Source organism: Aspergillus clavatus, genomic scaffold (genome assembly GCF_000002715.2).
Source record: "Aspergillus clavatus NRRL 1 1099423829791 genomic scaffold, whole genome shotgun sequence".
NCBI classification, from domain to species: Eukaryota; Fungi; Ascomycota; class Eurotiomycetes; order Eurotiales; family Aspergillaceae; genus Aspergillus; species Aspergillus clavatus.
In genome coordinates, this window is record NW_001517108.1 from 2570624 (window position 1) to 2584306 (window position 13683).

Below are 13683 nucleotides of genomic sequence, written 5' to 3' on the forward strand. Positions count from 1 at the left end.
ATGGCATCCGGGCGGCATCCGTGGGACACGATAAATACGTCGTACAAGTGTCGCAGTTGCTGATCATCGTTGTCAGTCGAATCAAGAGTGTCAAAATGAATCCCATGCCTCTGAGCCCGCTGTTCTTTGCTACGTGGCTGGCCGAGAATGAAGACCAGCTGCGGCCGCCGGTGAACAACTACTGCCTCTATCAGGGCAACGACTTTATCCTGATGGCAGTGGGCGGGCCCAACGAACGCAACGACTACCACGGTACGTTGGTATCGCCTAGCTGGGAGCAGAACTGACAGTGACGACTGCAGTCAACGAAACCGAAGTATGTCTCCAGCCGTCGTGGTGCTCGCGTGAAGCTAATGAGCAGGAATGGTTCTACCAAGTCAAAGGCGACATGCTCCTGAGGGTCGTCGAGAACAACGCCTTTCGCGACATCCCTATCAAAGAAGGGGAGATGTTCCTCCTTCCTGGTATGTGTCCCGTCTCGCTTGGGGAATCACAGGCCAATATCAATGGCTCAGGAAACACACCCCATAACCCCGTCAGATTCAAAGACACCATCGGTCTCGTCATGGAACGACAACGACCAGCCGGGTCGCGCGATCGTCTGCGATGGTACTGCACCAAGGGCGACCATGCCTCCCCGACAATCATCCGAGAAGAGGTCTTCCACTGCTCCGATCTGGGCACGCAACTGAAGCCGATTATTGAGCAATGGCAGCAAGACGAGGATGGTCGACGGTGTGCAGAGTGTAGCTGTATTGCAGATCCGAAATGAGGTTACCGTTAGTTACACATTACCATACTGTGACCAATGACCATACAGCACGATACACGGGGCTTCTCCCGCTTCCGCTTCCGGACCCCACTAAAATTGCGGGGTACGGATCTGATCCGTTATCGCAGCCAATCGGAACAGGGCCCACTCCCCGATGCCTGATTGCCTTGTTGATTTCTTGTTCGATATACTCTGTATACTTTATATCACCATCGTTCATATCACTATTGTAGCTTCGACTCTCATCTCGAGCTCTACCAGACGACGTAGTTCTCCTTTCTGTACTCACAACCATCATGTCGCAACCGTGGGACTTCTCCTCGCTAGAAGCCGCCGAATCACACCTCCAATCATCTGCCTTCGAGCCCTTCCACCTGCAGAACCTCATCAATGGCGAACATGCTCCCCCCGCCAACACCTGGATAGACGCCATCAACCCGAAAACCGGCCAAGCCCTCGCCCGCGTCCCCAACTCCTCCGCCGAGGACGTCGACCGCGCCGTCCACGCCGCCGAAGCCGCCTTCCCAGCCTGGTCGCAGACCCCCGCCGCCAAACGCGCCGGCTACCTCACCCGCATCGCCGCCCTGATCGAGGACCGGCGCGAGCTCTTCGCCGTCTGGGAGAGTCTCGATCAGGGCAAGACGCTCGCGCGCGCCCGCGTCGAGATCGACCGCGCCGTCTCCAACTTCCGCTACTTCGCCGCGTATATCCAGAACCAGCAGACTGCGGCGCGCTGGACGGACGATAACATCCTCACGTACGAGCACCGCTCGCCCCTCGGCGTGTTCGCGCTCATCTCGCCGTGGAACATGCCGCTGTATCTCCTGACGTGGAAGATCGCCCCGTGTCTGGCGTTTGGGTGTACGGCAGTCGCGAAGCCGAGTGAGCTTACTAGCGTTTCCGCTTACTGTAGGTGGTCTTTCTTTTTTACTTTTTTACTTTTTTTTTTTTTTTTTTTTTTCAAAAAAAAAAAAAAATGTCGTAATGTCCTCTGTGGGATTGAGGAAAGCTAATGGGGGCAGTGCTGGGGAAGGTCCTGCAGGACGCGCAGCTCCCGCCTGGCGTGCTGAATCTTGTCTACGGGGCGGGGAATCCCACCGGCTCCGCGCTTGTCAAGCATCCTCGTGTCCGCGGGATCTCGTTCACCGGCGGTACGGCCACAGGCATACAGATCCGCCGGGACACGGTCGAGGACATCGGCAAGCATGTGTCGTTGGAGCTCGGAGGGAAGAATCCCACGCTGGTGTTTGATGACGTGGACCTTGATGTGGCGGTTGCGATGGCAGCGCGCGCGGCGTTTGAGAACCAGGGCGAGGTAGGCTCTTCTCTTTTCTGGGTGGGTGGGAGTCAGACTAATCAACAGTTTAGATCTGTCTGACTGGATCACGTATCTACGTCCAAAAATCCATTCACGACGACTTCCTCGCCCGCTTCGTCGCCTACGTCCAGCAACACTACGTCCTCGGCAAGACCGTCGGCGCCGTAGTCTCCCTACCGCACTACAGCAAGATCCGCTCGTACTTGACCCTCGCCACGCAGTATCCGGACAGCTTCAAACTCGGCGCTGTGCCCCCAGAAACCCCCACCGGCGGCTACTGGATCGAACCCACCATCCTCACGGTTCCCGACGATAGCCCGATCATGAGGGACGAGATCTTCGGCCCAGTCGCCACGGTGAGCTCGTTCGAGAGCGAGGAGGAGGCCATCTCCCGCGCCAACGACAGCCAGTACGGACTCGCCGGTATCCTCCTGACGCGAGACGGGGCGCGCATGCGCCGCGTCGGCGAGAGGCTGGATGCAGGCATGGTCTGGGTGAACTGCTGGCTGGTGCGCGAGCTGGGCACGCCGTTCGGCGGCATGAAGGCGTCTGGCACGGGCCGGGAAGGCGGTGATTACAGCCGGGATGTGTTTACGAATGTGCGCACGCTGCATATTCCCTCCTATTAGAGGTTTTGTTGTTATTCAATGATACATAGTAGTAGATATATACAGGGTTTTAAACCGCAACCGTACACTTGATCTCCACCAACAACCGTGGATTCGGCAGCTCCTTCACCCCGATCGTCGTCCTGGCCGGCGCGTTCGCTCGGTCCGGCCACACCTTATTCCACTCTTCGTTCATGCCGCTGTAGTTCTGCGGAAGATCGATCATAAAGACCGTCGCGTCGACGATGTTCTGCAGCCCGCCGGTGCCGTTGGTCGCGCCCTGGATGATGGCCTCGATATTGCGCAGCACGGCGGCCGTCTGTTCTTCGATATCGAGGGTCCAGGACCCGTCGGCGTGCTCGGTCACGCCGTCCCAGGTGCCGTCGCCGCGCCGTGATGAAGTGCCCGAGATGTAGAGAGTGCGATGGGGAGCCGTCGGGGCGAAGCGGGCGTGGGGGTAATTTGCCAGGCCTTGGGCCTTTTCGGCGGGGAGGAAGTAGGGTGTCCCGTTTGACATTGTGTGTGTGTGTGTGTGTGTGTGTTGGAGGGGCGGTGATCGTGGAGCAATCGTGGGGAGATCGTGAGGAAGAGTCACGGCGATGGGGCTCGAAACCGAGGTCCAGCATGTTCCTTATATGCTGCGGGACCGGATCCGCTCCGGATGCTTTCCGGATGGGATCCGTCGATTGCGACTAGTGCTTGGAGACGATCTGTACTACAGTATACTATTTAGTAACGCTCTGCGCAAGAGTTGTTTTAGTGTTTGATGAATCCCTTGGGCTTGCTCAATGCCAATACTATCAAATAATGTGAAATATGCCAGCCTATGTCGGCCGTGGCCGTATCACCACAAATCCCTTCTCCTGGTTCCCGGTCCGCCTCAACCGCTCTACTGCTCTACGCTTCCACTGAGAGAAAGTCTCTCGACTGGTTTCTGTTTCATCCTCTGTCCTCGGCAGCTCCGATGGTGAAGTGCCAATCCGGCCGTAGTACATATCCGACTCGCGGACCGAATAATCGACGTCGGATCGGCTGGGTCGTTGGAGAAGCTCATCCAACGTATAAGAATCACCAACGGTGTGCATTGAATCCCCACTGGAAGCTGTAGAGGAGGTATTAGACTCGGACCGGCGACTCTCTATCTCGGATAATGCACCACAGCTCGTCCGAGCCCGCGGGGTTCGATAAAAGCTGGACGTATCAAGTGTGTGTGGCACTGATTCTGGCAAAGCAGCAGCGTGTAGACGATACCGATCTGGAACGTCGCTCAACGGATCTCTCTGTTGACCTTTTGCATCGGCATTCACGCTTCTGCTGGAATGAGACGATAACTCGTACGGATGGAGAGGCTGTATGGATCAGCGATTGTCGTAGACGGGGTTAATAGAACTCACCGGTAAGGGACGTGAAGAATTCCGTAGATAGACAATACGGCCAATCTGCCAGAGAGAAATGAACAGGAATCCAAAGACGACAACCGAGCCATGAAGTCCGAGCATGAAATATCCGATCCATTGCCGGGCTGACTCGCTTAACGGACACACGAAACAGATGCTCAAGATGATTGTCGCCAAACGAACAGCAGCGCACCAGATATTTCTGGATAGAATAATTCCGGTCGGACGCTGAACGACCAGATGCACCAGGACCAGCACCTCGCAGGCCCCAAGCAGCAGAAGCTGTGCCCATCCCCAGAGTTGTAGGCCGCCAATTGCCAGTCCCTGAACCATGGGGACACCATAGAGCACATAGTGTGAGACATCAACCGTGGCTTTGGAAGGGGCTTCCTCGGAATCAGATTGGCAGCCTTGATGACGAGCAATGAAGATATTGGACCCTATCAACACCCCGATCATCAATACCACCAGAGAGATGCGGTAGCCGGGCAGGTATCCGACCAGAATGAGCTGGTAGGACAGGTAAGCCAGCAGAGGCAGACTGAAGAGCAGCAATGGGACGGCAATCATTCCACAGCCTGCTTCCTTGATTTGTCTAGCAACAGATTCCTTGGACAGGGCCGAGGAAGGCCACGATCCGCATCTAACCAGCCAAACAATCAGCATTAGAGCGACAAATCCAAGCCCTAAAATGCACAGATTGATCAGCGCGTCGACCATGATATCCGACATGGTCGGGAACCCCAGGTTCTGCGCCATGTACTCCAGTCCGTACGTGCCGTTGATCGCGTAGAATCCGTCCTCCACGCCCGGATATGTGAAGCCGTGTTCGACTGGCCCGGTCCAGTACAGCAGCGACGACCAGGCGAGTTGGCTGGCAACGGGCTGGTAGAAGCCGGGGTACTGCATTGAAAGCGAGGCGGCAAGGAAGATGAACTGGAGATAGCGAACATAGTCGGCGATGTCGACTAGGATTCGGGCTAACAGGCTCTGACGCTTCAGGAGCAGGTTGGATGCGGGATATCCTCGCGTTTGCTCTGCGTGGCTGAGCCACGAAGCTAAACCCACCAGGACAATGATGCTGGCGGGAATAAACGTGAAAACTCCCGAAGCGACGGGTCCTATATCTGGTGTAATCCGGACAGCCACGCAGCCAAGCTCCGGATCGGGGCCCCTGTGAAGACTAAAACTGACTTCTGTGGCAAGCGTCTGCAGGCGAGGAGGAGAGTCAAAGGAATAGCTGAGCTCCCATGTCGAGAGCGCAGATGATTCAGGACTGGAACGGTTAGCAGACATCGATAGATAGACTCATACATCAACTCACAGTCGCCAGATCGCCGGGGCGGGACGACAATGTTTCTTGACCTGATCCAGATGACCGACGGGATACCCAGCCACTCGAAATTGTCCATTGCTTTCGCTCCCAGCCAGTAGCAGCTCGTCGCAATTGTACTGGGAGGCATTGTAGAAGCTCGACAGTGTAAATGTCAAGACTGTCGTCTCTCCAGCTTGGTGGATCTTGCCGTTCAGGCTGTCTAAGTGGAAGTCGCCGTTCCTCCGAAGGCCAGGGCTAGATTCACATGGATAACGCCGGACAAAGGCGGCTTCGCATGCCAAGATCCATGATGTGAAGTAAATGAGGCTATTCAGAGAGAATAAGCAGGGCAGCATTGTGTTAGGGTACGGCATACTACGATTACTCTGCAATAATCCCCGAATAAAATGCCAGAAAAAAAAACAGAATTGCCTAGCGCAGTCACCCGCAGCAGTCTAAATTTAGCATTATGAGCCGTAGTCTGCCACTAAGAATTGTATTCTTCTGGTCCTGCTCCACTGTTTCACTTCTGAGTCACTCACAAATCAGAATCCTCATTATCACGCTGGTGGAGTGAGCCAAGTCTGGTTGATCTTCCGAATTGTCGGCACTCGGCAGATATAGGGATTTCTTTTATCGGGGTTCAGTAGGCATAGCATTTGGAGAGTATCTTAGGGGTTTCAGAAAGCATGCAAAATCCTGGTGCATAGACCCAGATCTTCATTAGGGAATATTCTTAGACATCTATCAAAAGAACCATGCGTAATATGAGTATACTACGTAAGAATATAAAGCTCTCCATAGATCTTTGCATGCCTAGACCCTAGGTCATTCCAAACAAACCATAGCAGTCAGTGCTCTGACAGCTGGCTCTGCGCCATACAATCACATCGTCTCTTACTGAAATGGCCCACGACGGTGCGTACAACGGATACACATCGCAGGTTATGAAGCGAGAGATACATTGAAAGGTCATCCTGGGTTTGTAACACCCTGGCATACCCTGACTAGGTTTACATCCATTATACACTCCTGTTTTCGAGAGGAATGATACTGACAACCATCCTACTCTTATTCAGATACATTCAATGGTCCAGACCGGAGGCTATCACGAGGCATAATGCTCTGGACTTGGCTCAACACAGGGTTTGAAAATGACAAACTGGCTGTCAAATATCATGAAGTACCGGAGACGGGACTGAAAGTTGAAGCGGCAGATTGGGATGCAACTGCACTGGCAAACGCTGGAGGGGATCCAGGAAGTCGCCGCAGTCAAGGTACAGCAGTATCGCGACTGGCATGCAGCATTGGACCTTAAATAGGGCTCAAGGGCTGAAAAGGATTTGGGGGTCGATTCTTGCATAGGGTTACTTACGCCCTCCTGAGCTAAGGTGATTGAATGGATTATAGTCGGGTGCTAAGGTACGGGACGACCAGTGAACTGATCAACAGAACTCTGAAGCACGGGGAATTCCTTGCATTATGGATTGTGGTAGTCAAGCTAATCAAACAAAGCTTGGTGCCACTGAGAACACTCTTGGTGTTGGATTTTGGTCGGTCTTTCACCAGAAGTACGATATGTACTGTGTATGGACGGCGTTTTGTGTATTGTTTACCATACTTGTCTGGTCGTGTCAAAGATAGACATCTCTAGGCTGGACTGAATAATGTCTGTTGACTTGTTGTTGATCCATCCGTTTGCCTTCTACTCCACACTCGGGACTTCTGATGCAAGACGCCGTTCAAGATCGCATTGAGCAAACACATGATGGTTGCAATCGATATTCTACGTTGTCAACGAAGACTCTTACCGACTTTCTCCTATTCCACAGCCCTTGTCACGGGCAGCAGCCAGGATAGGAAGATGTGATCACCTCTGACTCGGATGGCATTCAAGCGTGGCAGAAGAAAGCTTCCAACGAGCACCATCTCACACCACGATCTTGGGATTGGTGCCTGGCCGAGATGCGGGATAAAGCCCACGAATTCAAGAAGAAAGGAGATGTGGTGATCAAGGACGGCGATTCACCTGTGGCTAGATTGGATGATCTTCAGTTGGATGTCCTCCGCGCTCTGCGAGAAGGACTGGCATCGTTGTTGAACGATCCCACGGTGGCAGAGCAATTCTCATGCGTCCAGTCCAGTCCGCACCGCTGACTGGCCCGTGAGTATGGAAGAGGCCATGGATACCCGAAAGCAAACGGAGACTGAAAGAGAGTACGCCATGGAAAGATGGCGTGTCCTTGGTACTCTGAACTACACTTTTGAGGAGTTCCGTCTCGGGGAGGGGGAGTTTGTCGAAAATTGATATCAACCCATGGCGAGGAATGGGTGGCAACTGGCTCCCTTTGACCGGAAGACTCGGCCATCATGTTACCGAGCACACAAACAACCGAATCAAAAGATGTTTGTCATCGACCCAAAGCGGAAGGGCGCCGAGGAGCGGTTCCTGGCCAATCAGAACACCCGATAACAATTCGGTTAGAGTCGGCTTTGGCGGCAATCGCCCGGAGTGGGGCCATTTCTCTTACTTAATTTAAATGATCGACAATGATGATTGGTGAAGACAAAATCTTGGCAGCAAAACAAGCTCCACCACTGCCGAACGTGATTGCCGCAAACAGAAAGTGAGATCCATCGATTCCTCAGGTATCGACCAACCATACTGCAGTCTGCGTGAGTGATACTTGCCCTGAATGGAGACACACTACTGCGAGTCTGCCACATCCACCCACGATATGTGCGGTCCATGGCCGATCAAGTTATTGTAGTAGTAGTATCTAGTTTGTACGGAGTAGATTCTAGTATCTCTATTCTCTACTATTATTGTCCGGTCCAGAAACCGTAGACCTTCTGTTCTATGGCTTGTTCATCTTCGTCGTGGCCCATCCAATTATTCATCCATCCAAATTCTGTTCCACAACCCCATATGATATCTACAGAGTAGAACTTAGCGCCCTGTTCCCCAGGTCATCAACTCAATTCCACCATATTGGATCCGGCCAAGTACAGTTCGTGGAGATCTCTTGCCACGACCCACCATCACGCTCGTCCCGAAATCTCTTCACCGGCCACCTCGAATAATAGTAATCATCACACTCTCCCGTCCTCTTCTTCTCTTCCCTCTCCTCTAGTCTGTGAAAACGTGGTGGGAGTCCCTCTGTTGTCGCTGTTCGTTCTCATCGGTTCTTTCGTCAGTCCGTCTCTCTCCTCACTTGCCCTTTCCGGAACCAGCGATACAATGCAGCTGGATGGTGTTTCCCCGCCGCCAGAGCCCATCGAGGCCAAGCAGGGAGACCACGAGAAGGTCATGGACGAGGAGGCCGACTTGAAGCCAATTGACAACACGCCTTACGATGACCCATTCGGTAACGAGCAGAACGCCGAGGTCAAGTACAAAACTCTCAAGTGGTGGTACGTATCGTCTGCCTTCCCGATGATGGGATAGAATAGTTGCTGACCAGACTTCAGGCAATGTGGAATGTGTAAGCTCACGACCCAAACATCATCATCAAGGTCGAAGAAGGACATGAATCTAAAGTTGGTATAGTTATGATCGCCGAATCAATCTCGTTAGGGGTTCTGTCTCTGCCCGCAACCCTCAAGGTTCTGGGTTTGGTCCCGTAAGTGATCGCTCCCCATTCTCTTGCCTCCCCTGCTGACCGTCTCAGAGCGATCATCCTGATCGTTGGCCTGGGGCTTCTGGCCCTGTACACTGGATACACCATCGGTCAGTTCCGGCAATACTATCCGCACATTCACAACCTGGCCGATGCAGGAGAAATCCTCATGGGCCGTTTCGGGCGTGAGCTGTTTGGGCTCGGTCAAATCCTGTTCTCCATCTTCATCATGGGCAGTCACATCGTCACCTTCACCGTCATGATGAACACCATTACCGAACATGGCACCTGCTCCATTGTTTTCAGTATTGTCGGGATGGTCATCTGTATGGTGCTGTCGCTGCCGCGGACGATCAAGAACATGACCTACATTTCTATCGCCTGTAAGGCAATCGTTTCCCTCCATCCTTGCTGTAGCTTGACTCACGCATCCTAGCCTTCCTGAGCATCTTCTCGGCCGTGATGATCACCATGATTGGCGTCGGTGTCCAATACAAAGGAGGCGCCAATATCAGCATTACCAGCGAGACCAACATCTACCATGCCTTCACCGGTGTGGTCAACATTGTCTTTGCGTACTGCGCCCACGTCGCCTTCTTCGGTCTCATTGCCGAAATGGAGGAACCCAAAGACTTTACCAAGGCGCTCTGTTTGCTGCAGTTCTTTGAGATTGCCTTGTACGTCACCGCCGCGATCGTCATCTACTACTATGTGGGCAACGACGTCGTCTCGCCGGCTCTCGGTTCGGCTGGTCCGTTGCTGAAGAAGGTCGCATACGGTGTTGCCATCCCCACGGTGCGTACTTCCCCCGAGTGATCCGCCGACTCCCAATTGACCATCCCTAGATTATCGGAGCTGGCGTGGTGAACGGCCACGTCGGATTGAAATATATCTATGTCCGCATCTTCCGCAAGACTGGTCGCATGCAAAGCCGGGATCTCCTCTCTGTTGGCTCTTGGATAGCCATCGGCCTCAGTTGCTGGATCATTGCCTGGATCATTGCGGAGGGTATTCCCTCCTTCACCAACATCGTCAGCCTAATCGTAGGTCACTCCCCTTCTGGTATGCCCGGCTGCCGACGCTAATCCCGATCAGAGTTCCCTCTTCGCCAGCTGGTTCAGTTATGGCTTGCCTGGTGTGTATTGGTTGCATATCAACTGGGGCCAATGGTTCTCGTCTCCCCGGAAGATCTGCCTGACAATCATCAACATGTTGATTGTGGGCATTGGTGCTACGATGGTAAGCTTCACCCGTGTCTATTCTCCGTCTGCATTCGCTAATCGTCATAGTGTGGTCTGGGATTGTATGTCTCTGGCAAAGCCATCCACGACGATACATCCAACGCCAGCTTCACTTGTGCCAACAATGCTTAACTGATGGTTTCGCGCAGCCAATGACTTTTAGTATCTTTTTTTTTCTTCTTAAAAGCGTCCAAATGACTGCACGAGCACTATTGGAGCATGGCGTAAGCGGGTTGGTGGGTGTGCATGGGTTTTGGCAATGTATATAGATCTCTTTCTCCAACATACAGGGTATTGCTGTTATGATCACGAACGATGTTCATCAAAAGGTCCATCTTTTGAACCTGTAGCGGTGGTATTGAGCGAATGTTATCTGAAGAGGAGTGCTTTACTGAGCGGGAGTCGAATGCGAGAGTCCGTATCCTGTCGATATTCGACCTATTAGGCCTCGGGATCTGATGACTCTGGACCACTACTCCATAATTAGAACGGATCTGTTATACAGATTAGAAATCTCGGCCTTTGCTACGGGATTTGCCGGGGATTGTATGACGGGGATCTCGCCATTTCCCCTCCAGCAGACAAGCAGACAAGCAGACACCTGTTCCCGTTCCCGTTCCTGTTCCTGTTTCCATTCAAACGGCATCTGCTCTGATCGGATATCCAGATCACAAATCACAGTATAATGGCATCTCCAGCACGTCGCAGATTCCCGCGGCCCCCTGTCAAACTCGCCTGTCTGGCCTGGTAATCCCACCCAACCGGTCTTGTTCATTTCAAAGCGCACACGCTCTGACACTCTGAAACACACACACTCTCTCTATCAGTCGCTCATCCCGGATCCGATGCGATGGCCAACCGAATTGCGCCAATTGTGTCTCCCGCGATAAAGTCTGTTCGTATCTGCCCAGTCGACGCGGAGGTCCCAGAGTCGCCCGCGAAAAGCGCAAGACTACGCCGTCGTCGTCGTCGACCACTTTGGACACGCCCGTCCGGTCCGAGAAGCCACCGGCGCTGCCGGCTCTTCCCACGGCAGACGCTTCGTGGGACCTAAGTAGCGAAGATGGTATGTCGCCGCCATTCTGATGAGGGGGGAGAGCCGAATGAGCTAAGGGCTCATGGCTCATGGCTAATGGCTAATGGCTAATGGCTACTGGCGCAGACTTGTTCCACCAGTTCATGAGCCTGGGCCAGCCCGGTGCGGGCCTGCGCACGGTCGAAAGCTCAGTGGCCGAGATGGAACACATCTTCGACCGGATCTTCAGTGCTGAGACTACGGCTGCTCCCCCAGTCGAGGACGTTGTCCCCGATCTGCTGCAGGTATACGGGACGGACGAGGACATGTACGGGTTCGTGAGACTGTCGCGGCGAGCTCCCGCTGACTGGCACCAGACTCGACGCCTACTACATCTTCCTCCACCTGTACTATCCGATTCTCCCTGCTCCGCCTCCTCTCCGTCTCCCGGTGTACAACCGACCCCTGCGCACCGAATCCGCCTTCCGACCGTCGAGTCCCCTCGGTCTCGCCATGTCGGCCCTCCTCGTGCTCGTCCCCCATCCGGACGTCAAGCAGCCCGCGACCGCCGAGTACGCGAGACTCCGCCGGAATGCCGCGCACAGCTTCGCTCAGGCTGCGCTCGATGCTGTCGACGCGGATCTGGAGCTTCTCGACTCCTCGTCCGATCCGGCGCGAGCCCTGTGTGGCAGGACTGCGCCGATCATGCGACCGGCATTCCATCCGCTGGTCCCCGTGGACTTGGAGGCCATCCTAGCCCTGGTGCTGCTGAGTGTGTATGAGTATGCGCAGCGCGGCAACATCCGCAAGATGTGCAATCGCGCCGGACAGGCGTTGACGGCGGCGATGAGCCTGTCGCTGCATGAGATGCTGGAGGAGGATGAGTACGCCGAGGCGCGTCGGAGGACTTGGTGGATCACGGTTAGTGTCGTTCTGTTTTTGGGGTTTGGATGATGCTGACCTGCTTGTAGTACTTGACAGTGTGTCAAGGATCGATAGCCAGCGGAATGGTGAGTCTTTTTTTTTTCTTTCTTGGAAACACCAGTGGTTGGATGTCTGGTCTAACTTGGCAGCCCGCCGCATTCAACGTCTACGATCCACGCTTCGTGACGCCGTATCCTGAAGTACGCCCCCCCCCCGCGATCCATCATGGTATGTTCTTGGTGGTGAGTGATTGCTTGACTGACGGACCGTGTAGGGATGGAAACTCCTCATCGAAGCCCAGCAGACGATCCTCGAGGCCACCACCTTTGTCCACGATCTCGACCAAACCATCAAATCCCGGTTCAAAGCCTCCTGGATCTCGAGTCGGATGACGGAGCTGGACGATCAGATCACCGGTCTTGTGGCGCGCTGTCGCCATCTGGCGTCGAAGCCAGTGGTGTCCAGCCTCGACTCGCCCGAGGCGATCGCCTTGCAGACCATCAATGCCATCGCCGAGATCAAGCTCCATAGGTAGGTCGATAGACTGAGATAGATTCCCACCAGATCGCACACTCACCAAAAGGCAGCGCCCGCATCAAAGTCCACCGATTCTGCGCCTTCTCCGACATTCCCGTCTTCCGTCAGCGCCACTGCGACCTCAAGTCCGAGTGCTGCGGCATCCAACCCGACTCCAACATCGCCACGCCCCCGGACGACATCCCCCTGCCGTCCATCATGGTCTCGGATCTGCCCGAGCTCGAATTCTCCTTTTCCCCCCATCTCTCCTCCAAGATCTGCCTGCAGTCGGCCCTGAACATCGTCACCCTCGTCGACAACCTCCCCTACCCAAACCCGGACCACGCCATCCCCCTCACTCTCCCCCCGTACCTCTCCCCCCATTCCCGGGTGGAGATCCCCCGGATGATGCCGACGTTTGCCTGCTGCGTCATGCAGGCGAGCTATGCGATGCTGATGCTGTATCTCAAGGCGCGATCGAAACACGCCAGCAGTAGTCGGGACCCGGACGGGCCCAAGGACCAGTCCCTCGCGGGATTCCTGAACGAGCTGCAGCAGAATCTGCGGCTGGTGTCGAAGATCCTGGCGAATTACGCGATTGCGTCGGAGGCGCTGCAGGGGATGAAAGGTGAGTTTTTTATCTTTCTTTTCTGCCTTGACTAATTGGCTGGTTTGTGTAGAGGAGGTATCTCATTGGGCGTTTTTGGAGGATTGATAGAGAGCTCTGCAGGATCGGATTGGATCCAGTAGGATCTCTCTAGTCTAGTACACACTACACATAACTAGTCCGAGTCATGATAATAATGTCAATAATGATAATAATGATAACGAATCTCACTCCTGTCAGTGTCAGCAATCCAGCGGAATCATTCCGTGTGTCGGTCTTGCGAGACGAACAAGGATTGACTCCTTCGACCAGGGTTTCTTCCACCAAATCCCTAAGTAACTAGTTAGCTA

At 54.1% G+C, this 13683-nt stretch overlaps 6 protein-coding genes across 6 annotated transcripts, besides 8 other annotated features; 4 read left to right on the forward strand and 2 right to left on the reverse strand.

The window, feature by feature from the left end:
* Positions 1-95: 95 nt before the first annotated feature.
* On the forward strand, positions 96-772 carry ACLA_076350 (3-hydroxyanthranilate 3,4-dioxygenase; the record flags this gene model as incomplete). The annotated part of the gene is made up of 2 exons (XM_001276020.1): positions 96-252; positions 303-772. 2 exons carry the CDS (start codon positions 96-98, stop codon positions 770-772), a joined length of 627 nt encoding a protein of 208 aa, XP_001276021.1.
* Positions 773-1068: 296 nt separating this feature from the next.
* ACLA_076360 (aldehyde dehydrogenase) lies at positions 1069-2719 on the forward strand (the record flags this gene model as incomplete). Its single annotated transcript, XM_001276021.1, has 3 exons — positions 1069-1681; positions 1795-2087; positions 2141-2719. 3 exons carry the CDS (start codon positions 1069-1071, stop codon positions 2717-2719), a joined length of 1485 nt encoding a protein of 494 aa, XP_001276022.1.
* Positions 1692-1733: a microsatellite.
* A 49-nt stretch (positions 2720-2768) lies between the features above and the next one.
* Positions 2769-3215, reverse strand: ACLA_076370 (RidA family protein; the record flags this gene model as incomplete). The annotated part of the gene is made up of 1 exon (XM_001276022.1): positions 2769-3215. The coding sequence occupies one exon, from the start codon at positions 3213-3215 to the stop codon at positions 2769-2771; it is 447 nt and encodes a 148-aa protein (XP_001276023.1).
* Positions 3216-3239: a microsatellite.
* Positions 3216-3240: a microsatellite.
* Positions 3241-3522: 282 nt separating this feature from the next.
* On the reverse strand, positions 3523-5766 carry ACLA_076380 (uncharacterized protein; the record flags this gene model as incomplete). Its single annotated transcript, XM_001276023.1, has 3 exons — positions 3523-4047; positions 4093-5371; positions 5420-5766. 3 exons carry the CDS (start codon positions 5764-5766, stop codon positions 3523-3525), a joined length of 2151 nt encoding a protein of 716 aa, XP_001276024.1.
* Positions 5767-8651: 2885 nt separating this feature from the next.
* Positions 8652-10403, forward strand: ACLA_076390 (putative amino acid transporter; the record flags this gene model as incomplete). The annotated part of the gene is made up of 8 exons (XM_001276024.1): positions 8652-8824; positions 8882-8895; positions 8961-9033; positions 9082-9413; positions 9467-9825; positions 9876-10073; positions 10126-10269; positions 10320-10403. The coding sequence occupies 8 exons, from the start codon at positions 8652-8654 to the stop codon at positions 10401-10403; spliced, it is 1377 nt and encodes a 458-aa protein (XP_001276025.1).
* Positions 10404-10956: 553 nt separating this feature from the next.
* Positions 10957-13389, forward strand: ACLA_076400 (putative C6 finger domain protein; the record flags this gene model as incomplete). The annotated part of the gene is made up of 8 exons (XM_001276025.1): positions 10957-11018; positions 11099-11337; positions 11434-11614; positions 11664-12207; positions 12258-12296; positions 12360-12410; positions 12485-12741; positions 12798-13389. 8 exons carry the CDS (start codon positions 10957-10959, stop codon positions 13387-13389), a joined length of 1965 nt encoding a protein of 654 aa, XP_001276026.1.
* Positions 11374-11428: a microsatellite.
* A 131-nt stretch (positions 13390-13520) lies between the features above and the next one.
* Positions 13521-13553: a microsatellite.
* Positions 13521-13554: a microsatellite.
* A 118-nt stretch (positions 13555-13672) lies between these two features.
* Positions 13673-13683: part of a microsatellite that runs on past the window's edge.
* Positions 13674-13683: part of a microsatellite that runs on past the window's edge.